Genomic DNA, 27,682 nt, shown 5'->3' on the forward strand with positions numbered 1-27,682 from the left:
ATTTTCTTACATATCTACTGTATTTTTCTATGGCTTCTAGTGTTTACTAATAATAAAATATTTTTATTGAATTATTAATGAAATCAGAGGAGTGAAATCATAAAAAAAACTGTTAACCATTAATATTTATTTCTATCTATTGAATCATCCGTGTTAATTGGTAAATAAGGCATGTGTTAATAAGGAACAATTATATAAATAATGGAAAATTGAATGAAAACTATTAACCAATTCTTAATTGCATATTAATGTATTTTTTTAATTAATTATTTCTTGATAAATTTAGTTTGATATTTGACAATTTAATATCAAATAAATATATCTAATGCTGAGCAAAGAACAAAACCCTGTTTATTAGTTTCATTAGTATTTTAGTTTGTTTGTCTTTTGCCGTCTTACGCAAAAACCACTGATGTCGTTGACACTATTCTAATACGTATAACACAACTATTGCAAAGAATTTTGATTCCAACTAGAGAAATATTAATTATATAATTTTTTTCTACAGATAATATTATGGCTGAATCTAAGAAAAAATTTAGACAATATAGTATTGAATATTTGAACTATGGCTCTATTCAGTCGCCTACAAACAATATATTACCAATGTGTTTGATTTGCGAAAGAGTTTTATCAAATGAAGCTATGAAACCTTCAAGACTACGAGAACATTTGACAAAAGTTCATGCTGATAAAAAAGATAAGGATTTATTTTATTTTCAAGCACTTAAAGAAAAACGTTTGAAACAACCGACATTGATAAAACTCTTTTCAACAGCATTCAAACAAGATGATGATGGGTTGCGTGCTTCTTATATTTCGTTACTGATTGCTAAAATGGGAAAACCTCATACTATTGGTGAAGAACTAATTGTACCAGCTGTAAGTGAGGTAATACGCACTATGCTGCACATGCCAGCGTCTGATATTATCAATAAAATTTCTTTGAGCAATAATACAGTGCAAAGAAGAATTGATGAAATGGCTCAAGATGTTGAAGACTCATTATGTGAATATTTAAAAACATCCCAATTCTCTGTACAGCTTGGTGAGTCAACTTTGCCAGGAAATGAAGCTTTACTTTTAGCATATGTGTGATTCATAAAAGAAGAACAAATTTGCAAAGAATTATTATTTTCTAAAAATTTGAAAACTGATACTAAAGGAGAATCGATATTTCATGCATTGGAAGAGTTTTTTTAAAGAAAAAGAAATACCCCTGAATATCTTGTCAGTTGCTACTGATTTTTATTTTATTTCGTATGATGTGATCAATACACGAAGGAACCGGTTTTTTCTTGCTTCCTTCGTCTATTGTGGCCGGGATATCCAACCAACCGGTTGGTTCGGCACCATCGTGATATCCAGCCCGAGGCGGGAATCGAACCCGCGACCTTTGGGTTGCCAGGCAGGCACTTTACCTACCCGGCTAGCCCAGTCGGCAGTTGCTACTGATGGTACTCCAGTGATGATAGGGCGCTATAGGGGGGTTTCTTGCATATTTAAAAAAGGCAGTGCCGAATGCATTTGCTGTACACTGTGTCATCCATCATCAACATTTTGTTGCCAAAAATCTGAGTGAACGCCTACATAGGTCATTATATTACGTCGTTAAAGCAATCAACAAAATCAGAATCAATTCATTGAATGACAGATTGTTTAGACAACTTTGTATTGAAAACGATGAAGAATGCAATCGCTTGCTGCTTCATACAGAAGTTCGTTGGCTGTCAAAAGGTACCTGTTTGAATCGGTTTTATAATCTCTTTAACTCCATGCTAGAGTTTCTAGAAAACAAAGTCGATGCTTTATGAGCCAACTTGATTGATTCCAAAAATGACATAGCTTATTTGACAGACTTGTTTAATAAATTTAATGAGCTGAATTTAATAAAAACAAAAGCTGTTATTTCTACGTTTGTGGCAAAACTTCTTCTGTACAAACAAAATTTAGGACGAGGGGAATTCAGCCAGTTTCCAAATTTATCAACAGTAGAAAAATATGATGAAGACTTACTTACTTAGTGTCAGCACTTGGATGCTCTCCATTCTGACTTCAATCAATGATTTGAAGATATTTTAAAAATGAACATACCTGATTGGGTTCTGAATCCTTTTTCAAGTACAAACACAGAAGAATCTCCAAAATTACAAGAAGAACTGATAGATGTAACAACAAATGAAGAATTGAAATTTAAATTCATAGATGGCTACCAACAATTCTGGCTGCAAAAGCAGATACCTACAATTTATCCTGGATTATGGGCTATAATACAAAAGTTTTTAATTGCATTTCCTTCATCATATTTAGTGGAACGTGGGTTTAGTGCGATCACAAATTTGTTAACAAAAAAAAGAAACCAACTGCAAATAGCGAATCGTGGTGATTTAAGAATACTGGTGACAAAAATAGAGCCGAGGATTAATACATTGATAGCAGCGCATCAGGTTCATCCTTCTCATTAGGATCATTTTTAATGTTATTTGTAATTTTTATTTTCATATTATCTTTCGTTATCTTAATTTTCTGTGTGTAATGCGAATGTTACTATGGTTGATTTTAATAAATAATTTTATAATTTCAAGCTTCAAGGTGTCTTATTTACAACATCTTTATTTACTATGTTTTAAGATGTAGGTATTTACTATGTTTTAAGACGTAGGTATATCTTAGATTTCCAGGGGGGGCGCTGAGTAATTTTTTTTCTGAAAAGGGGGTGGTAGGACAAATAAGTTTGGAAACCTATGATATAAAGGATGGCATATGAGCTGCACTATCTGGTTGTTCTTGTCATAGCACACAGAGCCAAGCTGACTGACTGACCGACTAACTTTCTTTCTTTGATATCTACCTTAACATTTTGGACGTTGCTATACTTTATACTCCTTAAAATGTGGTAGCTCTTTGTTACAGACTGATGTTTTTTTCAACAGGATAATGCCCCATGCCATACCACTGGCACTGTTTACAAATGGTTTATGACCATGAATGTACAGTAGTTGGAATAGCTGGGGCAGAGTTCCACTTTGAGCTTTATAGAACACTGGTGGTATGAACTGAAATGTTGGTTGAGGGCCAGATCAGCACATCCCACATTGGTTACTTTAGGATTATGTTGGCTTATATTCACTGCAAAGTATCATTTGTTGGTGGAAAGCCTATCCAGAACAGTGGAGTGTGTTATATCAGCCAAAGGAAAGCCAATACACCACTTGAAGTGAGCAACAATGATGGCTAGTGTGTCCAGATACTTTTTGGAAGGTACTTATTACTATTACACACTCACACTTTCATCTGTTACTTTTACCTATAAATGTTTCTTTTAGAATTTAATAACTCACATGAGTAATTGTTATCCAAAGGAGGAAGCCTTTTTTTTTTAACAAAAAGATATTTGGTTCAAAAAAATTGTCTTCTTCCTAGAGCTGTTTTATTAGCAGTTGGCATTCTTTATTGAATATAGGTTTCTTCCAAAGTGCCATCCTATTGTTTTTAAATTGGTGCAAAACTTCCTTTTCTTGCATTTATCTTTCATAAACATTCCTAACAATAGAAAATTTGTTTTAAATTAACAACAGATTTCAATTTTTATTCTGCAGAAACCAATTGGAGCTCAGGCATGTAGAAAATCAGAGTAAGTTACCATTCTTAACTTACTAGTTAGAGAAAACTTTTGTTTTTTCTTTTAAAATTTGGTTGTTACTTTTAAAAATTTTAATGTCTCTGTAAGTTATTTATTGATTGCTTTGAAGATCATTAAACTCATTGAAATCTTCCATTTTAATACTACTCTACAAGAATAAATACAGTTCTAGAGTTCTTTAGAGCTAAGTTTTATATATGAAGAAATAGCAGACTTAGATAGTAATGAGTTAGAAAGTTAAAAATTAAGCTTAAAATTAAGTTATTATTTTTGATCAGTTTTAATTTTATTTTTCGGTGTTTTAATTGGTATTTTTCAATTTTTTATTAATTAATTTTTAATTTTTAATTTGGTATTTTTTAAAATTTGTTTAGAAATATGACTGCATTTTTGTAAATTTTCATTAAAACAATAAATCTAAATAAAAATTGATGGAAAATATTCATTATTGAAGAATTAGTTAAATTTAATAGAATATGAATATTTTAAGTGGGACATGGCTTATATAATCTGTGCACAAAGATTATTGCGATCCCATAATCCTATAAGTAACTTACATTTCACCATTGGAAAAATTTTTATAACATGGCCTGTAACTTGTACCCAACTGCTGGTTCCTTTTCTAGGAAAAGTCTGATACTCTTTTTAGTATCAGACTGCCTTTTGGGCAGTATGACATAAAATACAAGTTGAGTTATAATTTGGAATAGTGCCCAAAACAATGTCACTTTATATTTAGTGAAATGGCTAATTAATTTGTCTTTTTTATAGATTTTGAGATATGAAATAAAAATAATCCCACACTCTGGAAACTTTAATATGAAAGATATAAATAATTCAATTTTTATAATTCCAAGAAAAAACTTTGGCCAGTGTTATCAGATTTCGCTGCAAGAAACAGTGATACTTTATCATCATTACTCAAAATGCTACACATTTAGAAAATCTTCTATATTCAATTGAAAGTAAATTTATATTTATGATATTGATATGAAATTTTTATGGAAAACATCAGAATTTATTCATTTAGAACTTTAGTTATTGTGCCATATAAATAGTTGGCAAAAATACTATTATCAACTATTACACATTCCACTAGGAGAGAGCATTACATTAAATTAGCATTTTGTTTGTTACCCAACAGAGAGAGAAAAGGAAATTTGTACTTTCTGCATAGAGAGTTTGCTGGAAGTATTTATACAGTGTGGTATGCATCCAAAGAATAAATCTAAAATTAATTATGCCCACAGAAAAATAAATAAAAGTATGTTTAAATTAAGATAAGAATTTTTGATATATAATTAAACTTAGGAAATTTTACCTAACTGTCTAAAGTCCTATCTATATAGCTCTACTGATATGAGATAATTCATTCAGTCAAGAGCCCAGTATTCCAGGGCCTGTGGGTTTACTTAATAAAGATGTTCAGAAAATAAACTAAAACTTCAAAAACAGAAAACTTTGTGATGTCAAAGGAAGGAAAACTTTTAAGGTCTATGGTAATTAACCCATGCACCTGTAATGTGATGTAGGGCAGGACTGGAGGCTAAATAATATTTTAGAATGAACAGAAATTAAAATGGAAAGACAAAATAAAATAAAATTGGAACCATCGCATGCAGCCTGTATAAATTCTAATGTTAAGGACCTGCCTTTTGGGCAGTATGACCAAAAAATAACTATTTTCATGAAATTCCATGAAATGGTAGCTTAGGAAGTATTTTGAATGGAGACACACTCAACCCACATGTTACAAAATTTTAGTTTTATTGAACCATACTAGGAGGTACAAAGCCTCTTTTTGCCTTCTAGTATGTTTCATGACTTTATACTTTCTAGTCTGTTTCAGAGCTTTGACCCTTCTAGTATGTTTTAATAAAACTAAAATTTTGTTATACACTCGGGTTAAGTGTCATCTTGTTAATATTTAAATTATTTAGAATATTTACAATACTTCAGAACCTGTCACATAATGTTCTTTATGTTTTAACCCTTCTATGTTTCAGGGTTTTGACCCTTCTAGTATGTTTTAATAAAACTAAAATTTTGTTATACACTCAGATTAAGCATCACCTTGTTAATATTTAAAATATGTTTACAATACTTCAGAACCTGTCACATAATGATCTTTATTAATTATATTAGCAATGATCGCTAGCATTGTACTTTTTACTGCAGACTCACCTGCAAATATATTTTTGTAATTCATAAAAATATATAAATTTGATGTCAATTTGTAAATCACCTCTCCAGGAATGGTCATAATTTGAATATACCATAGGCTGTTATCATTGTGACACAATATTTTGATCATTGCTTAACTCTTAATAAGCTGTGTCAAATGATAATCACCCCCCTATGCTACATCCGAATTATGATTGAACCTGGAATTACCTCACTGTTGAATGAAATTGAAATGAAAATGAAATTAAGCTGAAATATATATAGGAAAAATAAACATCCAGAAGGAAAATTGCTATTTCGCATCCAACTGAAAAAAAGAGAAGGAATGAAAGAATATAAATCTGGGCTGAAGTAAATAGCAAAGTACCAGCCAAATGAAATTTCAGAACAGCTGTTGATGATGGAACTTTAACAAATGGAAATGAGGGAGAGTAGAGAAATGTAGGATGGGTGCAGTAAAATATGTATAAATAATGAAAAATTTAAACAGTGGTAAGTAAAACCAAGGTCTTTGTATCTAAAACCATTGTCTTCTAAAAACTTTGTCATTCTAAATGCCATAAGAAATTCAGATAATTTATGTTTCAAATATTAACACTTCTTTATGTGCAGAATAGTAGAACAATTGAATTTTTTTCTTTAGAAACAGAACTAAAAAACAAATGAGTTACATTTTTCTTTTCACAGACTTGAATTAGTATTCCTTATAGGAACAGATGAGATGGCTTCAAGAATGGTGATTAGCAACCTCTCTGATTTACTGGATTATAATCAGCCTAATGCTCAAGGTGAACATTACTAATTTATATTTATATAATTGTTTAATAAGGAAGTTTCTAATAATATATGCATTGAATGGCTTGTTAAACATGTAGGCATTGATTGATTGAAAGGAAAAAACACTTCTCTATATAAAAAATAACAAAGAAAAGTTTTAATTAAAAATAAATGTCTACTACATTTAGGATGATTTAAATAATTTAGAAGTTTTAAAGAACTATGGGTTAAACAAGAAATTACTAAAAGATACAGTGGCCATGTCTTATGGTGTGGCTCTTCCAAAGCATACCTTATGGCTAAAGAAAAAAGAAATTAAGAACACAGGCTTAGATATCTTTTTTTTTTTTTAACTTCTGTGTCTTGCTACACTTGCTCCCAGACTCATATCATCGAAAAAAAAGAAAGAGAGTTTAAATTTACTTAAAATATCTTTTGTAAAGTATCCTTTCTGTTCAATTTCCCAAATTCTGCACACTGTTGGCTTAAATCAGCAGCCATGAGCAGTAATACAGAAAGACAAATGATACTGAAACTGAAGAATAGCAATGGTGTACTTATAAATAGCAGAGAAGGCATAATTCAAATTGCAGAAGACTACTATAGAGAATTATACAAGGAGCAAGGGAATGATGCCAGCAGTGGGGAAGATGGATTGCAAATTAGCAATGCATACGACATACCCGATATTCTTCCTGATGAGGTAGAACATGCGTTGAAGAAAATGAAGAATCAGAAAGCCCTGGGGAAGATGAAGTTACTGTAGAGTTGTTAAAATTGGGAGGAAGAGACATAACACAAAAACTGGCAAGGCTCTTCACAAAGTGCATTAGAAAAGGTGTGACGCCTAAGCAGTGGAATAATGCAATCATAGTTTTGCTGCATAAGAAAGGAGATAAATCAGAAATTGAAAATTATAGACCAATTAGCTTGATATCCCACATCTACAAGTTGTTCACAAGGGTCATTACTAACAGATTAGAAAGAATACTTGATGAGAATAAATCGAAAGAGCAAGCTGGCTTTAGGACAGGATTCTCAACTATGGATCACCTTTACGTAATATCACAGCTAATGGAGAAAGCAAATGAATATAAAACACCATTATGCCTGGCATTTGTGGATTATGAAAAGGCATTTGACTCCATACAGCATAAGGCAATGTTTCGGGCACTGGAAAGACAAGGCACAGATACTCCATATATTATGATTTTGGAGAAAATATATGAGAATGCTATCTCTTTTATTAGACTAGACAAAGACAGTAGGAAATTTAAAATGGAGAAAGGAGTTCGACAAGGAGACACAATATCTCCGAAGCTGTTTACTGCTGCCCTTGAGGAAGCTTTCAATGTGAATGGAGAGTACCTAAACCATTTACGATTTGCAGATGACATTGCGATCATAAGCCACAATCCTAAAGAATTAGAGGAAAATCTTAATCAGTTATACTGAGTTAGTAAGGATTTTGGACTAAAGATGAATATGGCTAAAACAAAAGTAATGATGAACAAGTATGCAGCAGAAAGGGACATAATGATTGAAGGAGCAGTAATTGAAAAGGTGGAGTCATACTTATCTGGGACAAGTTATTAGCTGTAATAGTGATAAATAACTGGAAGTCAAGAGAAGAATAAATTTTGGATGGATATCATTCAGGAAATATAGTCACATACTGAAGAGCAATATCCCAGTTTGTCTGAAACGTAAAATAATGAACCAATGTATACTCCCCACCATGACTTATGGAAGTGAAACTTGGGCACTCACCAAAAGAATGGAAGAGAAGCTGAGAACTACACAGCGAAGAATGGAATGGATTATATTGGGAATCAGACTGTTAGATAAGAAGAGAAACACATGGATTAGGCAGCAAACTCAAGTAAAGGACATTTTTATCAAAACTAAAGAACTAAAATGGTCTTAAGCAGGACACATAGCTCTAAGACATGATGACAGATGGACTAAGAAAATAACAGAATGGTACCCAAGAGGAGCTGGAAGACAACGGCGGAGATGGATGGATGAAATTCATGAGTTTGTGGGTAGTAAATGGATGGCCATGGCACAAAACAGAATGAACTGGAAAGTTGCTGGAGAGGCCTTCATCCTGCAGTGGATTGAAAATGGCTGATGATGATGTAGAGGGCTCTGGAGCGAGTTCTAAGGCTCGTACTGAAGAGAAATTTGGACAACAGGTACAATAAAGAATGCACTTGCCATTTATTGGGAGAAAAAAATTAGTTACAAAATTTGTCACTATATTGGTGTTGTGGCAATACAAATCACTTGAACAGTGTGACAATTGTTCAATATATCCTTCATTCGAAGAACAGAATTTTCTACAGAAGAACGTAACATATTAACTGGAATAGCCAGTACACAATGTCTAATGCTGTCCTTCAGATCTGCCAGAGTTTAACATCCTTCCCGATACACCTGGTTCTTCAAAAAACCCTGCAGCCAAATGTCGTATGGGGTGAGGTCCGGTGATCGGGGTGGCCAAGATGTCTGGAAACAACGGCTGATGAGCCGTTTGTCTGTAAGGCGTTGCCTTAGCAATCTTTGTACACAACGGTGGATGTGGGGTGGTGCACCATCCTGTATGAATAAGGTATCCTGAAGGCACCCATGTTGTTGCAGCTCTGGGTATTGCGAAATTTGCCAACATTTCATAATATCACTGTCCAGTGAGGGAACAGGGGTCCAGTCAGTGTTACTTGTTCAAAAAAATGTGGCCCAATCATGAATGTGGCCGTAAATTCACACCACACCTCACTGTCACTTTTGAAGAATGCAACTGGACCTCTTGGATAACTCGAGGATTTTCTGTTGCCCAAATGCGATAGTTGTTCGTATCCACTTGTCCATTTAAGCAGAAGTGGGCTTCATCACTCCAAAGGATGCTCCATGGCCAAGTGATATCCATTGTCGTTCGCACCAGAAACTGAAATGCATATGTGAAATGAATATCTGCATTACCATGCTTTAGCTGCTGTAGCATGTACATCTTGTAAGGATAGTACTACAACACCTGACACATTACTAGCAGGCACCTCTGTAGTCAGGTGAGTAGGAGTAGCAGTGCGTAGCACACGCTTCTTGATTAGATTGGGGTTCAAGCCCGTGACCACCAAATACGGAGGATGCGGAAAGGTCAGGGAATGACCACCGCATATCCCCAGAGCAATGTGGCCTTAGTTGCTAATGCTCCTGAAAACCAAATAACAACAACAACAACATTACTAGCCTTACAGTGGAATACGGCATGTCCACTTCACAAGAAACAGCTGGCACACTTGCACTACCAAATGGAGATTAACTTGATAAATCCACGACAGCCATAGCCACATCTTCAACACGAGAGGAGTCCACTCGTTTTTGACCTCTACCTGGTTGAACACCAAGATGTCCTGTCACTTCAAATTTTGCAATCATTTTGTGGACAACACAACAATGCAGCCACAGCTGCATTGTTGCTGTTCTGATAGTACAGCTTCACTAATAGTGCCTTTTCTTGCAACGTTGTTGGCATTGCTGCTGTAGTGCAGGCAAATGTCTACTGTATGATTTTGAAGAGACTTCTTTGCTTTTCTATAGTACAGTAGAGCTGAGTAGTGGCACTGTGGCAATAACTTATGATTATGCAAATAACGCATGATTATTTGCATAATCATAACTAAGATAGTTATGCGCTGTACAGTGACAAATTTTGTAACTAATTTTTTTTCCAATAAATGGCGAGCTCATTCTTTATTGTACCTGTTCAAATTTCTCTTCAGTACAAGCCTTTAGAACTTTCTCCAGAACCCTCTACATAGGGATACTTTAATTTTAACGACCCTGTATATATAAATATATAAATGCATATTAAATGTAACCTCTTAAAGGAAATGTTGAAGAGGTATTCTGTTGATGAAATGGTTTCAATGAAAAAAAAAGTTAATAAATCAGGTATGACAGATGCACTTAAAATTCAAAGCATCCTTAAAGGATGCAAGAGTATATATAAGTTTGTATTAATATATTGAATAAAGTATGCATAAATGGATGTAAAAGTTACACAAAGTACCAGTAACTAGAAGGGTGTGGAAAGCAGAAAAACAAGTGTAGTAGATTTGTGAAAAGTGAAAGAATGTTAATATCCTAAAGGTTAAGATGAATTAATAGAATTATGAGCTGAATTACCAAGCCAATAGAAAGTGGAAGAACTGTAAAGTAAAATTAGTACATCAAAATACTAATAAAATAAAAATAAAAAATGCAAATAAATTGAAACTTAAGATAAAATGATAATGTTATAGCTGTCATCAGATATGGGGGGGAAACGTATTTAGAAAATGGTCGAATATAGGTAAGGCAAATATGCTTGATCTAATACCTCACCATAATTTAATACTTCACCCTATATCATGTGCTTGTTCCAAATTTAATTAAATCATTTAAATCCTATCTATACATAATTAAATCCTACACTAAATTCTACATTGAAGATTAAATGCACAAGGCATAATATGTTATGGGTAGAAATTAACAATATAATATCGGTGTAAATACACCATAGTTTACCCATAAGTACATACGTAGTGTAATGGCATCATTTGATTTTATCTCATATTGTGACTACCTTCACAACGAGATACCAGGTATTGCACTACTTCAAATAAATAATGCTTCTCTATTAGAGGAGACTACTGTTATTTATTCTCAGTGGGCACCACCACCCAGACACGTTTCGTAGCTTATTGGCTCACTCATCGGTGGGTGGGCAGGTACCCTGATAATAATGCAGACATGCCGTCATAGTTGTGAAGTTAATTCCACAATATGAGAGATGCCAAATGGTGAAGATAATGATAATATGTTGAAGATTAAATGCACAAGGCATAATATGTTATGGGTAGAAATTAACAATATAATATCGGTGTAAATACACCATAGTTTACCCATAAGTACATACGTAGTGTAATGGCATCATTTGATTTTATCTCATATTGTGACTACCTTCACAACGAGATACCAGGTATTGCACTACTTCAAATAAATAATGCTTCTCTATTAGAGGAGACTACTGTTATTTATTCTCAGTGGGTACCACCACCCAGACACGTTTCGTAGCTTATTGGCTCACTCATCGGTGGGTGGGCAGGTACCCTGATAATAATGCAGACATGCCGTCATAGTTGTGAAGTTAATTCCACAATATGAGAGATGCCAAATGGTGAAGATAATGATAATATGTTGAAGATTAAATGCACAAGGCATAATATGTTATGGGTAGAAATTAACTATATAATATCAGTGTAAATAAGTTTACACCCATAAGTTTAACTTATGGGTAAACAATATCATTAATGATATTGATGATGGTATATCAGGCTTAATGTCCAAGTTTGCAGACGATATGAAGATCGGCAAGGTTATTAATGACAGTATGCTGCTGCAACAGGATCTAGAAAAGTTGAGCAGATGGGCTGACAGGTGGCAACTGAAGTTTAACATTGACAAATGTAAAGTACTGCATATGGGAAGCAGTAACCCCAGAGTAAAGTATCAACTGTGTGGTACTACACTGAGAGTGGTAGAGAATGAAAAGGACCTGGGGGTAATTGTGCAGGCAGATATGAAGTTTTCTGAGCAGTGCAGACGGATATGAATTTTTTGAGCAGTGCAGATGGTCTGCAAGAGTAGCTCATGGTGTCTTGTCAATGATATATAGGAAATTTTCTAGCAGGGATAAGGAGGTGATTATGCGCTTGTATAAGGCAATGGTCAGACCACACCTTAAGTACTGTATGCAGGTCTGGAGGCCTCATCTTAAGAAGGATGTAGAGCTGCTAGAACAAGTACAGAGAAGAGCAGCAAGATTAATGAATGGAAAAAAGGGTTGCTCTTATGAAGAAAGACTTATGTTTTGCAAATTACAGTGTCTGGAGACTAGGCACCTGCGAGGTGATCTGATTGAGGTGTATAAAGCCTTGAATGGTTTGAGCATGCTCAGTGCTGATGGGATTCTTCCTGTTGCTCAGAATAATCACCTGAGAGGGCATAAATTCAAATTGAGGAAAGACAGTTGTAGGATAGATGTGTGAAAGTTTGCCTTTGGCCAGCGGGTGGTTGATTGCTGGAACAAACTTCAGTCTGTCGTTGTAGAAGTTGATAGCTTAAATAGATTCAAGACAGAACTAGGCAAACATTTGCATCGAGCGGATAGGTGAAATCAGGTTTTTTTATTTTTATTTTTGGCTGATGCTATATAAGCTTGCTTTCTTGCATCATGTGCCTTTACTAATGCTCAGTCTGTACAAAATTATAATTATTTCCATTTTGGTTCATTGTCTGTTCATTAAACCATTGACTAATTCCCGGTATTATTTTGTTTCCTATTCAGGCATTTAAGTGTCTATTATTATTAATTAATATTATCTATTTTATTAGTTAAATCTTGGAGTTGATTATACAATTTATCAATGTCTTCTTAGGTTTTGCCTCTTCTGGGCCAAATACACTTAATATGTTTAATGTTTTCTTTTGCAGTTTCACTTTTTATGAATAATATTCTTTTCAATTCTAGATTATATTGTTCTATATTTTTTTTTGTTCTACTACCATTGTTCTTTGCCTTATTGTGGCCAGGAAGTTTTGAGTACTCCAATGACCCTGAGAATTATGCTGTAAGGAGCTTAAGCTCCTGGTATGGTGACCCTAACAGGCAGGTTGAAGGATAGGGCTGAGACAGAGTGTGGTCCACCATCAAAGAGAAGGGCTAGCAACCCACCCTTTAGATGTAAAATTAAAATGCTTGAAGAAAATTAAAGGATATAAACAGGAAAAATGTAGAATTTAACATCTCCTTGTGAGATTTTATGATAAAACTTCACAGAACTTTTATTTAGTCATTATATTTTAAAAAAATAAGCAAAGAAAGCAATTACCTGCTGTAGCAATATTTAGAAATCATTTATGTATACATAGAGTTGCTATGAAACACAAAACTGTAACTAGAGCGCTTTCTGTCTCTAGTAAATGTAATAATATTTGGCTCTTTTTTTCAGTTATAACAATGGCAACAATAATAAAAAAGAATTTTTAAGATAACTGAAAAAATTTTGCTCAGAGTTCTGTTATCCTTTAGGAAAGCAGTGCTTTTCTGGATTCATTTTTATTATAAACAGGGTAATAAAGCTGCATTTAATGTAAAGTTATGGATTGTAGGTTACTGAACAAACTGACCTTAAAGTTAGCCATATTATCTCATGACTTTTGATATGGAATAGTTTTTTTTATGTAAACCCCAAACACGAGAGGTATTAGAACCTATAGTACTTAGTACTGTGCTTGGGTTGGAGGTTGAGAAGACGAAAGAAGATATTTATTGACATTGGACTTGAACTTCTGTATACTGTAATTTTCAGGAAATATGTATGAAGGAAGCTTGTTCCAGAAAACGGCACTTGAATGAATAAACAAGGAAGATGAAAAGTTGGTTCTCTGAGTTTGAAGTTGGACAGTAAATGGATGTTGGCTGGTGGCGGAACGTGTTCGAACTGCTTTGAAAGAGAGCGAGCAGGAATTATAGAAGCCAATTCAGAAGAACAGTGCCCATGGAAGTATCTAGAAAAGGCATGCAGAAGAAACAGTACGTCTATGAGACAGTGAGTGGAGAGACTCTGTTAGAGATGATCATTAATTAACCTAACTGCCCTCTTCTGAATGGAATCAAGAAGCCTGAGAGAGGTTTTGGGGCACCACCCCAAATGTGGAAACAATATTCCATGGTAGGGCGGATTTGCGATTTATACAGAGTGAGCAGCTGTTTGGAAAAAAAGTAACGTCGAGAGCGAAAGAGAAAATGAAGTTTTTTAGATGCAGAGAAAGCAATATTTGTAATGTGCTTGTGCCAAGAGAGATTAGAAGTCATGGTAATCCCAAAAGAGGTATATCATTTTGCCTAGAAATCGGAGTGTCACTAAAGATAAGCATAGGAGCAGAAGAATCCTTTTTGCGAGATATAAGACAAGGATGAATATTAGAAAGGTTGAAATCAACTAAGTTGTCTTTGCCCCACTGGAGAATTACCTGAAGATCGACATTTAAGGAATTGGTAGCAGATTTTCGAGAAGTTGAAGCTGATTGAGCAGGGCAAGATTTCTCAAAATGGAAAGTAGAATGCAATGTGCTATCAATGGCAAAAGTATGGATAAGATTTCCAGTCAATGGAAGAAGGTCATTAATATACAAGAGGAAAAGAGTGGGGGAAAGAACTGAACCTTCGGGGACACTGGCATTAATGGAGAAGTTAGAAGACAGAGAGCCACCTACCATCACCCTCAGTGAGCAATCAGAGAAAAAACTGGATAAACAATTACTAAAAACAGTTGGCAAACCATAAGATGGAAGCTTGTTCAGAAGACCTTTGTGCCAAACACTATCAAAAGCCTTTGAGATGTCAAGAGCAACTGCTTGTGTTTCATCGAAACACAAAAAAATTTTCCATTGAATTTGTCCATAAATAGGTAACATAAGCCAGAATGTCATCAGTGGATCGACACTGACGGAATCCATACTGGCGATCATTGATCAGATGGAAGGTTTCTAGGTAATTTAAGAGTTGGCAGTTAATTGATTTCTCCATTACTTTAGAAAGAGTAGAAGTAATTGCAATGGGACGATAATTGGATGGGAGGAATTTGTCACCCCTTTTTAGGAACTGGCTGGAAATGAGCAAATTTCCAAGCAGAAGGAAAAACACCTTTGAGATAAGAAAGTAAAAAAAGCGGCAAAGAATAGGAGTAAGTTCAGGAGCATAGGTTTTGAGAACAAGTGGAGAAATACCATCGGGACCTGGAGCTTTCTTAGCATCAAGATTCGTCAAAATCCTTCTGACATCCTTTTGACTGAAGACCACAGGAGGCATTGAATGGAGCGTGTTGGGAATGGTGGGAGGTGTTTTACCAAGATCATTAATACATGAGTTGGAAGAAAAATGTGATGAAAGCATGTCAGCTTTATCCTTGGCTGAAGTGACAACAGAACCATTTGGTTTTGACAGAGGTGGGAGCAGAGATGGACAAAAGTTGCAGCTAATAGCTTTGGCAAGAGACCAGAATGCTCGGCTACCATTAGGGCAAGAAGCAAGTTTTCTACTCTTAGCCTGTTCAAACTCTAGTTTGGACTGATTAATAATTGCTTTACAATTGTTGCGAGCTTTGGTGTAGGCAGAAAATGAAACTGAAGAATTAGAAACAAGCCAATTACGATATGCAACATTCTTCTCTTGAACAGCCTTAGCACATTTATTGGAAAACAAAGGTTTAGTTAAAGGACGAGATTTTAAAGTGGAGTGTGGAATAAAGGATTCCATTCCTGCAAGAATAATTTCACTGACACAATCTGAGCAAACGTTGACATTAGAAGTTTTGAAACAGTAATCCATCCAAGGAAAAGAAGAAAAGAAATATCGCAGGTTATCCCATTTTGTATTCTTGTAATGCCAAACAACACGAGGTTGGGAATAGCCATGAGATAAAGGCTCCATTGGAGAAGAGACAATCACCAAGTTGTGATCTGAAGTGCCTAAAGGACTTCTCAATTCGACCATGTACTTAGAAGGGTTGTTTGTGAGAAAAAGATCAAGCGTGTTGGCTGTGTGATTAGGATTGTCCAGTATTCTTGTAGGTAAATGAACAATCTGTGGAAGGTCATTAGTAATTGCAAAAGCCTCAGCATCTCAACCAGCTGGGTTGGTGTGACTAGAAAACGGCAGCCAGCTGGAGTTGTGAACATTAAAATCACCAAGGAAAATTACCTCACTGTTAGGAAAGTTGGACTGGAGAAAGTCAAGTTGCAAAGAGAGGAAATCAAAGAGCTCCAAGTGATTAGTGGAGTTGGAATTCTCAACAGATGAATTTGACACAATGAGGTAGAGATTTTTTAAGCCAGCAAAGATCAAAGAGAGGAGATTCCAAATTGGCAAGTCTCTCACAGGGAATATCAGAATGGACGTATGCACAAGTACCACCTTTGAGTCGATAGGAATCATACACCGAATAATTTGGGCATCTGAGATGAGCAGTAGTTGAATCAACCGATAACTGAGATTCTGTCTGAAAAAGTACATGGGGTTTGGCAGACTGCAAATGGAAATGGACATCGTTGAGATCAGATTTGAGACCACATATATTTGTGAAATGAATTAGGAAGTGCTTGGGAGGTTTAGATCTTTTTGAAGATAAGCTTACTCTATTAGTTTGACAATTCATAGTATATTCAATAGTAAGAAAAAGTGAGTGGGACATGCTGTATGAAGTAATGAAATTTTTGGATATGGAGTACACATGGTTAGAATATACCCAGATCCTTGACATAAAGTGTCCTCGACAATGCTCCCCGCATACACACTACTCAGACTCCCTACAGTCACTATCTGGCAGAGTAGAGGTAGCAAGATTATACACTAGCTGATCCGGAAGCCTCCTAGAGAGTTACCAATAGGTTCGGTCCGGTGTACTAACTAGCAGCCGGCCTGTGAACACCGTTTTAGAGCTGTACCCTCGAAATATAAGGAATATTGGATCTCGCCACAATGTTCATCATAACCTCAAAAGTCATCAATCATATGCATGATGGAAGAGATGGGGAAGGGTTGACTGGAACTTAGCTCTAGAGACTAAACATGGGTTCCACCACTTCAAGCCTCCAATAAGCAAAGTGGTGGTATTGCACCGGTTGATGAGAGTCACCTACCACCTAGTACTGCCTGATAACATAGAGGGGGCGGCATTCCTCTATGTGGTGTGGCCGCCACACCTTGACCCCTGTTTACGTTGGTTCACACCTGGGTGGTCACCCACCATGTACTTGTGCATGGAGGTTATACTCAGGATTACTAACAGTCCCACCATTGTGAAGGTGCAAGCAGAGGATTTGGCTGTCACAGACAGTCTGGACTTCACCGAAATTGGGTCCACTTGACTTGAGTGTCACCCGAATATCAGTTCCATCAGCGTTTTAGACTCCCAGGTAGCAAGCACAACTTGTCTGGCATATCTGAGAGAATCTGTGACAACCTCAAGGACCAGTACTGTACTAGTACAGTACAGTACAGTACAGTACAGTGGTACAATACAAATACAACAGATTTTAATTTTTGTTATGCTCATTAGTAGTATAGTATTCTTAATTTGCCTAAGCATATTATCACTCCTCTGCCATTGAAAACTGTTAAACATGTATGTGAACAAAGAAACTTGTTTGTGAACAAAGAAGTTTGTTTGCTATCTGATTCCATTTTGAAAATGGTTTACTCTCAAACTGTCTTTATCAGAATGTTTTTAAATTCTGTGGACTAATGGGAGAAGGAAAGTTGAGTACTGTAAATTTTCAAGTACTACTGTATTTTTTTTTAATAAACTTTTGTTGAAAACAAAATAAATTGTGTTATTACACAGCATTATATAACAAATGGTATGACTAATTTTTATATTGAATTTAAAGTTTTTACTTTTTTCTCCCAATGATTTCTTTTCAGGAGCTTTATTGAAAGCTGCCATTCTGTGCACTGACCTTGTGGATATTAACTCAAATCAAACTCTCCAGGAACAGCTTCATCAAAATTATGGTAGTGGATTTGAGATACATGCATGGTCATTGCTACCTCAAGGATCAGGTAACTGTTATAATTTTTTTTCTCAAAACATTAGCAAGAGTTTTCAAATTATTAAATACCTTATTTAAGATATATTATTTGCTATTACTCTGACACTTCTACAGAATTCAATGTCCCATCACAGGAAAATAAATACAACTCCCAAATACATATAATGCTTAAAGTGTTCAATATTATTGTGCTTCAACAGTTGTCCATGTCATTTCACAGTTATATGACAATAAAGAAGAAGGAGAAAGTACGTAGTGTTTATTCATTGGTTCTTTTTAAATACTTCAAATTGTAATACAGCACAGGGCAACAGAAAACAAAAATTTGTAATCCTTGCATCGATTCCTTTTTCACTCTACTATTTAATATATGTAATTTAATGTAACAGTCAGTCTGTTGCATTAAATTACTCATAGTGTAATTTAATGCAGCAGACTGACTACTATGTGTAATTTAATGCAACAGACTGACTGTTGCATTATGTGTAATTTAATGCAACAGTCAGTCTGTTGCATTAAATTACACATAGTCTAAGCCCGTCAGGAAAATGAAAACAAAAAAGATATGAGGTGTAAAAGCAGTTTTATACAGAAAATTTCTCTGCCTCCACCTGAAACTATCAAACTACAGCCATCCTCCCCAGATAGCCTTCTTATAGTATAACCTGCATTAAGCATCTCCTTGTGGGACTTTAAAAAATGCAATGATGTTTAATAGAGGGTACCTACCAAAATCTGCTGACTTTAACTCAGATATTTTATTAAATTAAAAAACAAACAGAACTCATTTCAAAATAAAATAGCTATTTATAATATTAAATTATTATTAGTGTTAGTATAGCCATATGGTGCAAGGAAGCTACAGGACTTTGTTGCACTGGTCAAAAAAAAGTAGATAAGAAAATACAAATTATGCATTTCCCTCTCATTTAATTCTTATAACTATCTGGTTGACCTCTGAATTTCTTCAAACTGTCAGCTTCAACTACCTGTGGAAGCAAACTTGTTCCAATAGTCAATAACTCGCTGGCTAAAAGAAAGCTTCCTACAAGTCTAAATCTCTTTCCCTTTGGACTCTTTGAATTGATAGCCAATTCTGGAATTCTTAATAACAGTAAAAATTCCACCATCATTCATTTTACTAATCCCTCTCATTGCCTTATAAACCTCAATCAGGTTCTCTAAGGTGCCTGGTTGCCAATCTCTGTAGTCCACACAATCAACGTCTTTTCTCGTGCAGTTGCCCTTATGCTGATCTCACCATGGCAGTTGCCCATCTCTGGACTCTTTCAAGAAGCTCAGATTTTTTTCTTATATAATTTTACAATGATTTTTCAAAGTTTGCCAGTTTAAAACACATCTCACCATAACCTTCTAGGGGATAAATTATTTTAATATTTTGTATACACATTGCAAAGTGTCTTTTTTATTACTCTTGAAGCTGCTCTTCAAGTGGCTGTTCATCTGCATCATAACACTTTAACACATTCTCTGCTTTTCTTTTTTGCACAGGCATTCACATTTCACCACATTTGCTACTCGGATAAAGATGGGAAAGAAACTTTTAAACAATTAAAAAGTTCAAATAAGCATTTTTTTAATGGAAAACTAGGGGGCTTCACCCGTGCTCACTGCACTCGCTTCTTTTGATAAAATAAAATAAAATCAATATGAATAAGTAAGCTATGAATACACAAATACATTATATATGGAAATCAAGAATGGTACTGCATGGTCATCTAGATAAACAAAGCGTGTGCACAAGGTTTATCTAGCATGATCACGCTAAAAAGGAAGCTTGTTTTACCACAGAAAAACAAGCTTTCTGTTACAAAGTTTAGTATTTGTTACATATTACCATGTAACCCTCTTCTCCCATTGGCTGAATAAATGTCACTAGGAGGAAAATTATTTTAATGTATAGAAAGATAAAAAATGTCATATCAAAACAGAATAAGTAAATAGAATAATACGTGCGCTGTGGCACCTCTGTAGCCAGGTGGGAAGAAGCAGCAGTGTGTAGCACACGCTTCTTGATTAGACCCAGGTTCGAGCCTGTCACCACCAAATATGGAGGATGCGGAAAGGTCAGGGAATGACCACCACATATCCCCGGAGCAATATGGCCTTAGTTGCTAATGCTGCTAAAAACAAAAAAAACAAAACATGTACTGTAGAACAGTTATTGCATATGCAGTGAGGATTAATAGTTCTGTTAGCTGATTTAAAAATTTTTTTTTTTGTTATCTTGCCAAATTGCATATAAATAAGTTAGCATGAATCTAGTTACATATATCAAGGACTTTTAATATAAAATGTCAAGGATATAAAAAGATATAAAAATCAAAGATATTTTATATCTTTGATTTTTATTACCAGAATATAAAAAATCAAAGATATTTTATATTCTGGTAATGTGTTCAGAATGAATACATTCCAGGTAATGAATTCATTACTAATATAATATAGTTAAAAATTAGTTTCTGAAATGGCATCCTTATAAGAAATATTGATAAGCTGTCATTAGACTTAACTATTTCAATATAACTGCTTTAGGGCTTGGCACTAGCAGTATATTGGCAGGAACTGTTATAGCTATCTTGTGGACAGTTACAGGAAGGCAGTATGACAAGAAATCTCTTTTGCATGCAGTGAGTATTAGTGAAGCTTTACTTATTCAATGTAATTTTTATCTGTTTTTATTGTTTGATATACTTGTGTTTTTGTGTATACTGTATTTAATACACACACCCGAGGGAAGGTTGAAAAGTTTCTGGCCTTTCATAGAAGAAACATACCGGAAAGTTGTGAAAACCCATTTATTTTTCCAAAAAATCATCCCTTAAGTCAACACACTTTTTGGCACGATCCACTAGCATTCATAACCTGCTCAAATAAAATTCAGAAGAGTTTGACTCAAACCAGTTGCTGACTGTATTTGTCACAGCTTCATCACTGTCAAATTTCTGTCCTTTTTACAATTTGGAAATAGGAAATAGTCCGATGGAGCCAAATCCAGTGAGTAGGGTGGATGTTGTAATAGCCTTGACTTGAATCACAGTCACACAATCTTGCCTGAGTCACAAATGCTGTGTGAACCAGTGCATTGTCTTGATGCAAGATGGCTTGTTTGATCAATTTCTCATGCCTCTTGAGCTTTAATTCCTCAGAGAAACATCTCATTAGGTTAGGATAATACTTGGCATTGGCAGTGGCACCATGTTAGCATTAGCATTAGTAGAGGCATTTGATGCAAGAAAGCAAGCTTATGCAGCATCAGCCAAAAAAAAAACAAAAAAAAACCCACTTCCACTTCACCCCTCTGTTCGTTCCAAATACCTGTCCAGCTGAGCCTTAAACTTATTTAGGCTATCAACCTCCACCACAAGGGATGGAACTCTGTTCCACCAACCAACCACCCGCTGGCTAAAGGCAAATTTCCTCACATCTATCCTACATCTGTCTTTCCTCAATTTGAATTTATGCCCTCTCAGGTGATTTTTCTGAGCTAGAGGAAGAATCCCATCAGCATTGAGCATGCTTAAACCATTCAAGGCTTTATACACCTCTATCAGATCACCTCGCTGGTGCCTAGTCTCCAGACACTGTAATTTGCAAAACTTAAGCCTTTCTTCGTAAGAGCACCCCTTTGTTCCATTCACTAATCTTGTTGCCCTTCTCTGTACTCGTTCCAGCAGCTCTACATCCTTCTTGAAATGAGGCCTCCAGACCTGTATACAGTACTCTAGGTGTGGCCTGACCATTGCCTTATACAATAGAATAATCACCTCCTTATCCCTGCTGGAAAAATTCCTGTATATCATTGACAATACTCCATGAGCTACTCTTGCAGCCCATCTGCACTGCTCAGAGAACTTCATATCTGCCTGCACAACCACCCCCAAGTCCCTTTCATTCTCTGCCACTGTCAGTGTAGTACCACAGAGTTGATACGTTGCTCTGGGGTTGCTGTTTCCCATGTGTAGTACTTTACATTTGTCAATGTTAAACTTCATTTGCCACCTCTCAGCCCATCTGCTCAACCTTTCCAGATCCTGTTGCAGCAGCATAGTGTTTGTAGTGTCCTTGACAACCCTACCAACCTTTGTATCATCTGCAAACTTGGACATTAAGCTTGATATACAATGGACCCAACACTGAGCCCTGAGGGACTCCACTATTAACATTAGTCCACGATGAGCAGTGTCCATTGATTACCACTCTCTGTCTTCTCCCCCTCAACCACCCCTTTATCCATAGCAGCAATTTGCCTCCAATGTCACACTGCTCCAATTTGTGTAGCAGTCTTCCATGTGCAACAGTATCAAAAGCCTTTCTAAGATCCAAGTATATAATATCAAAGTTATTCCCTGCATCCAGTTCTTTTGTGACTGCATCATAATATCCAATCAAGTTGGTCAGGCAAGACTTCCCCTTAACAAAACCATGCTGTGTCTGAGCTATAACTGAAGTCTTGTCTAAATGATCCTGCAGTGCTTCTTTAACCAGTGCCTCCATTAATTTTCCTGGAACAGAAGTTAAGCTCACAGGTCTATAATTACTTGTGTCAGCCTTTGATCCTCCTTTGTGAATTGGGGTCACATTTGCACTTTTCCAGTCTATGGGTACCTCCCCTGAGTCCAAGGAAGCTCTCATAATTATGGCTAAGGGTTTGCTTACTTCCTTTGCTGCCTCCTTTAATATAACTGGATAGATCCCATCCACCCCGGGTGCCTTTCTTGTGTTTATCTTCAACAGTTTCTCCTCCACTTTACTCCCAGTTATTTCAAGATTCTGTAGCTTACTGCTAGAGTTGAATACACCTCTGGCATTCCCCTTGCTGAATAACTCCTCATGTGTGAATGTCGATGCAAAATATTCATTTAGTTTGTTAGCTACCTGAGCAGGATCATCAACAGTTGACCCATCAATATCAAGTGGACCAATCTGATTCATTCCCTTCCTTCTAGAGTTAACATAAGTAAAGAACTCTTTGCTGTTTTTCTTTGCATCCCTTGCCACGGATTTCTCATAATCTGCCTTTGCCTGCCTAACCTCCTTTGTAACTTGGTTGCATATCAACTTGTATCTATCATAGGCTTCTGTGTCATGTGTTAATTTGTAAGTATCCCATGCATTTTTCTTCTTTGCCATATGCCTCATTAGTTCATCTGACATCCATTTTGGCCTAAACCTTGAACAATATTTCTTAGTTGGTATGTAAAGTCTAGTAGCTTCCAAGATAAGTTCTTTGAATGCTTCCCATTTTGAATTTGCTGTTGGTAACATCATCAGTTGGTCCCACTGTATAGATTTTAAATACTGTCTCAGTCTATCGTAGTCGCCTTTACGGAAGCAATAACCCTTCCCTTTACCCCTAATGGTAGTTACCTCTTTGAGTAAATCCCACTTCAGCACACTGTGATCACTGCCACCTAGTGGTTCGTTTATCTGCAGATTCTTAATGCATGAAGAATCACTGCTGATAATCAGATCAAGAGTATTACTCCCTCTAGTTGCCTCCCGAACATGCTGATGTAGAAAACAATCATCCAATAAATCCACAAAAGCCCTGCTAGTGTGTGAGTAACCAGCCCCCAAATTCCAGTCAATATCTGGGAAATTAAAATCTCCCATTATAAGACTCTCTGATTTACTGGCCCACTCTATTTCCCTGTACAGTTCCTTATTATACTCATCAGAGTCATTAGGCCTATAGCACACTCCTACTCTCAATTTTGATCTCCCAATGCTTATGTCACACCAAACTGACTCAACACTGCACTGTCCTGCGATGTCGACTGGCTTCACTTCCTTGGTTTTTATGTGTTTCCTAACTAATAGCATAACCCCTCCCCCCTTCCTATCCTGTCTATCCTTTCTGTAGACGTTGTACTCCCCAAATTGCAGTTCTGCATCCCTTATATCTGTGTGACACCACGTCTCTGATATCCCAACAATATCTGCCTTTGATGTTTTGAGCAATACCTCAAATTCATCAAATTTATTTACTAAACTCCTAGCATTGGTGTACACGCAAGTATACCTGCACCTGTTTCTATTCTTAGCTACCCTAACACAACCCATGTGTTTACTTGTACCGCAATGGCTCCCAGCAGTCTCTGAAATACCATGCATCTTGTTTTCCAGGCTTCTGCTCATTCTAATAGAAGCAGTGCAAGAATCTCTTTCACCTCTGCCAGTGGCTACTGTCAATCTATTGGTCTTTGTCTCCCCCCAAGCTAGCAGTTTTCCGACCCACCTAACACTGCCTCGATAGCATCAGCAAATATTCTTGCACCCTTTCTATTTAAGTGTATCCCATCCCTGTAGAAGCAATCTCTCCTGTTAACAAGTACAGTCCAGGCTGAAAAAAATTCTACCCCTTGAGCCTTGCACAATCTTTCCAGGGCCGAATTGATCGACAAGGCTCTCATCATATACTCCCTCCTATCGTGTCTGGGCAGAATTGCAGACACTTTCAAATTCAACCCTAATTCTCGGCTTTTGTTCAACAGTGACCTGTACTTGTTAAGTAATTCTGCCGGTCTCCTACTCTTAATATTATTAGTGCCAACGTGTACAACTATATCACCTTTTGTGCCCTTAAAAGATGATATTCGCTCTACAACGTCATCAAGGTCATCAATGTCATCATCCTGTTCCAGGATGATCAATCCTTCTGCATCCCAGAAGATCAATGCCATGACTTTTCCAGCTGACTTTGGCACTCAAAACCTTTTAGGAGGGAGAAAAGAGGGATGCTTCCAGTTTCAGTTGTTCATTTGCTTCAGGGTCAAAGTGGTGCACCCATATTTCATCCATAGTGACATACTGCCCAAAATGGAGCTTATTAGCTTCAAAAATGCACACTCTCACATCATCCCATTCTTTCTTGCTTCTGATCAGTTTTCAGTGCTTTAAGGGCCCATCTTGAAGAAACATTAACCACAATATCACGAGCTTACTCATGAGAGATGTTGAATGTTGTCTCAATGTGCTTCAATGTTATTCTGCTGTCTTGCACAATCAGGTCTTGAATAGCATCGACATTTGCACTTATTAACATGGTAACAACCTTCTCACTTAAATACTGTCTCATCCACACTTAAATTCTGCACAATTCTGCACTCGGTTTTTGACTGTGGCATATAAAGGAGAAGATTTTCCTAATGTTAGCTGCATGTCTTCATGAATTTCTTTTGGTGACATTTCCTTTAAATGAAGGTACTTGGAGACTGCATGGTGCTTGATTCTCTCGACAGTTGCTATCTTAATTCACCTTCCACACTTCAATGCCCTCTGTAAAGGAGAAGAATATAGTTACAAATCTGAAATTTTCTGTGAACACACAAGAAGAGTCACAACACAGATTGGCAATATTGTATTTCACAAAACCTTTGCGATCTTAATTAGGCCAAAAACTTTTGAACTCCCATACTTATATCAGTTTATTTAATTATGTGATATTAAATAAAAAGGACTACAAGATCCAGTATACCTAAAAGTAGAAAAATTGGAATATAAGTAGACAGGTTACCTTTATTTTTTTCAAAGTTCTGTTCATGGACAAAACATACACTAAAATTACTTAGAAACATGAATTTTTGAATTTTAGCGCTCAAGAAAAGTTGTAAACCATTCCTAAACCAACAAAAGGGCACCTGTCCATTGTTCATGTGAGAGTGGAGAAATACATAAAACTGATTTCAAATAAACCACCAAAAGAAAAGCCAGATAAAATCATAAAATTGCTTAGCCCTAAGCTGGACAGTGCTTTTTGACAAATAGTCATGTTCTCAGGTAAGCTAAACTTTAAACCTGACCAAACAATTCTTTAAATTCCCTTGTTGGCTTCCTGATGCACCCTAGCTGGGTAGCAAATTAAAGTAGTACATTGTGAAAAGGACCTTATGTTGTATGTGACTTGAAACTGTTTAAAATTTATTTCTTGATTTCTTGAACGCCAAGGTTAAAACTGAAAAAAGCATTTGGCTATTAAAATGGATTTTAGTGCATATGTCTAATAGGGATCTAATTATGAAATATATCAAAACATTTCATAATGATTCCTAATTTCTGAACCAATAAATATGGCTCAGAAATTTGGGTTGTAATAGCCCACTAATCTTAAAATACTTAAATCTGCAGAATATCATGTGCTTTTCCAGATTAATGTAAAAGCCAGGTTCCTTTTTTCCATATCTTGAACTGCCATTTATATGAACCTATGTTATGTTCTAGTTGACACACTGGTTCAGCTGAAGTCATTTAAAGCCATTTTCAGATTGTATGTTGGCTCTTGGCATATGGTATAAAGTTTCCTGGCATGTTCTCTTCCTCAGGAATACCAGAAAGAAGCCACTCTTAGTGCCAATTTGTTGAGCTAATATCTCTTGATTGTGTATATTAAGTAGCTAATTTAGGGTCAGCAATTCTGATTTTATGTTCTATTAAATATGTGAAACTATTTTACACTTGAGTAGTTGAAGTACATATGTATGTATGTATGGGTGCTTATAGTTACATTAAATTATTATAATTTACTGAAAAATATGCTAATTAAAATTTAATGTTTACAGAAAACATTAAAATGTTTTCTGTAAACTGTGCTGCACAGTCAGTCACTGTGTTCGTTTATGTATATATTTACATTCATCATGACATTTATGTAACTATGACCAGTAAAGGATGTTTATTTATATATTTATTATATATTACATTAGTTGACAGTTTTATTATATATTAATGTAACATTTGTAGTTTTTTCTAGGTCTCTTTGAAGCACTTAACAAATGTAAAACTATACCACTGGAATATATCATTTCAGGTTTTATATTTGGAGCAACTGCTGACAACTGGAGGAGGCTGGCAAGACCAAGTGGGTGGAATAATGGGTGGAATTAGCAGAGGATATTCTCTCTCTGGTTTGCCTATACATATAGAAGTAGAGTCTGCTGACATAGATCCCACATTTTTACAGGTCCTAAATAGTCACCTGCTGTTACTTTATACTGGTAAGGTTCGCTTGGCCAAGAATCTATTACAGGTAAGACAAAACATTTGTAAAATGACTTCACTGTACCTGACTGCATTAGATGCAACAAAACTTTTATAGCATAATATAAAAGTTTTGTTTCTTGATATTTTAGTATATTGGTATCAGAACATTCATAATCATGCATATAGCTTATTTTTATTATAGTAATCTAAAGGGTATAATTAAAAAACAAAACAATTATCCAAAGTTTAGTATTTGAGTTAATATATTCTATTAAATGAAATACTAAAAAAAATAGAACTACAATTCCCATGTTGGTTGTTGATTTATGTTACATTAAACATGGACAGTAAACTTAATATTTAAATACATTAGAACCTCATAAATTTGGCATCCTTGGGACTCGGCACATGCAGGAT

The 27,682-nt window shown here is 35.6% G+C and overlaps 1 protein-coding gene across 1 annotated transcript in view; it reads left to right on the forward strand.

Moving 5' to 3' along the window:
- Window positions 1-27,682, forward strand: part of LOC150082636 (L-fucose kinase-like) — a 162,397-nt gene that overhangs the window by 120,310 nt on the left and 14,405 nt on the right. Inside the window, exons 21-25 of the mRNA XM_090377884.1 lie at window positions 3,600-3,634; window positions 6,515-6,615; window positions 18,135-18,272; window positions 20,819-20,913; window positions 27,093-27,311. Of these exons, the coding sequence (XP_090234010.1) occupies window positions 3,600-3,634; window positions 6,515-6,615; window positions 18,135-18,272; window positions 20,819-20,913; window positions 27,093-27,311 (588 nt within the window). The remainder of the gene's footprint in view (window positions 1-3,599; window positions 3,635-6,514; window positions 6,616-18,134; window positions 18,273-20,818; window positions 20,914-27,092; window positions 27,312-27,682) is intronic.

The sequence above is a fragment of the Mastigoproctus giganteus genome, chromosome 7, assembly GCF_048544385.1.
Source record: "Mastigoproctus giganteus isolate SK-2022 chromosome 7, ASM4854438v1, whole genome shotgun sequence".
NCBI classification, from domain to species: domain Eukaryota; kingdom Metazoa; phylum Arthropoda; class Arachnida; order Uropygi; family Thelyphonidae; genus Mastigoproctus; species Mastigoproctus giganteus.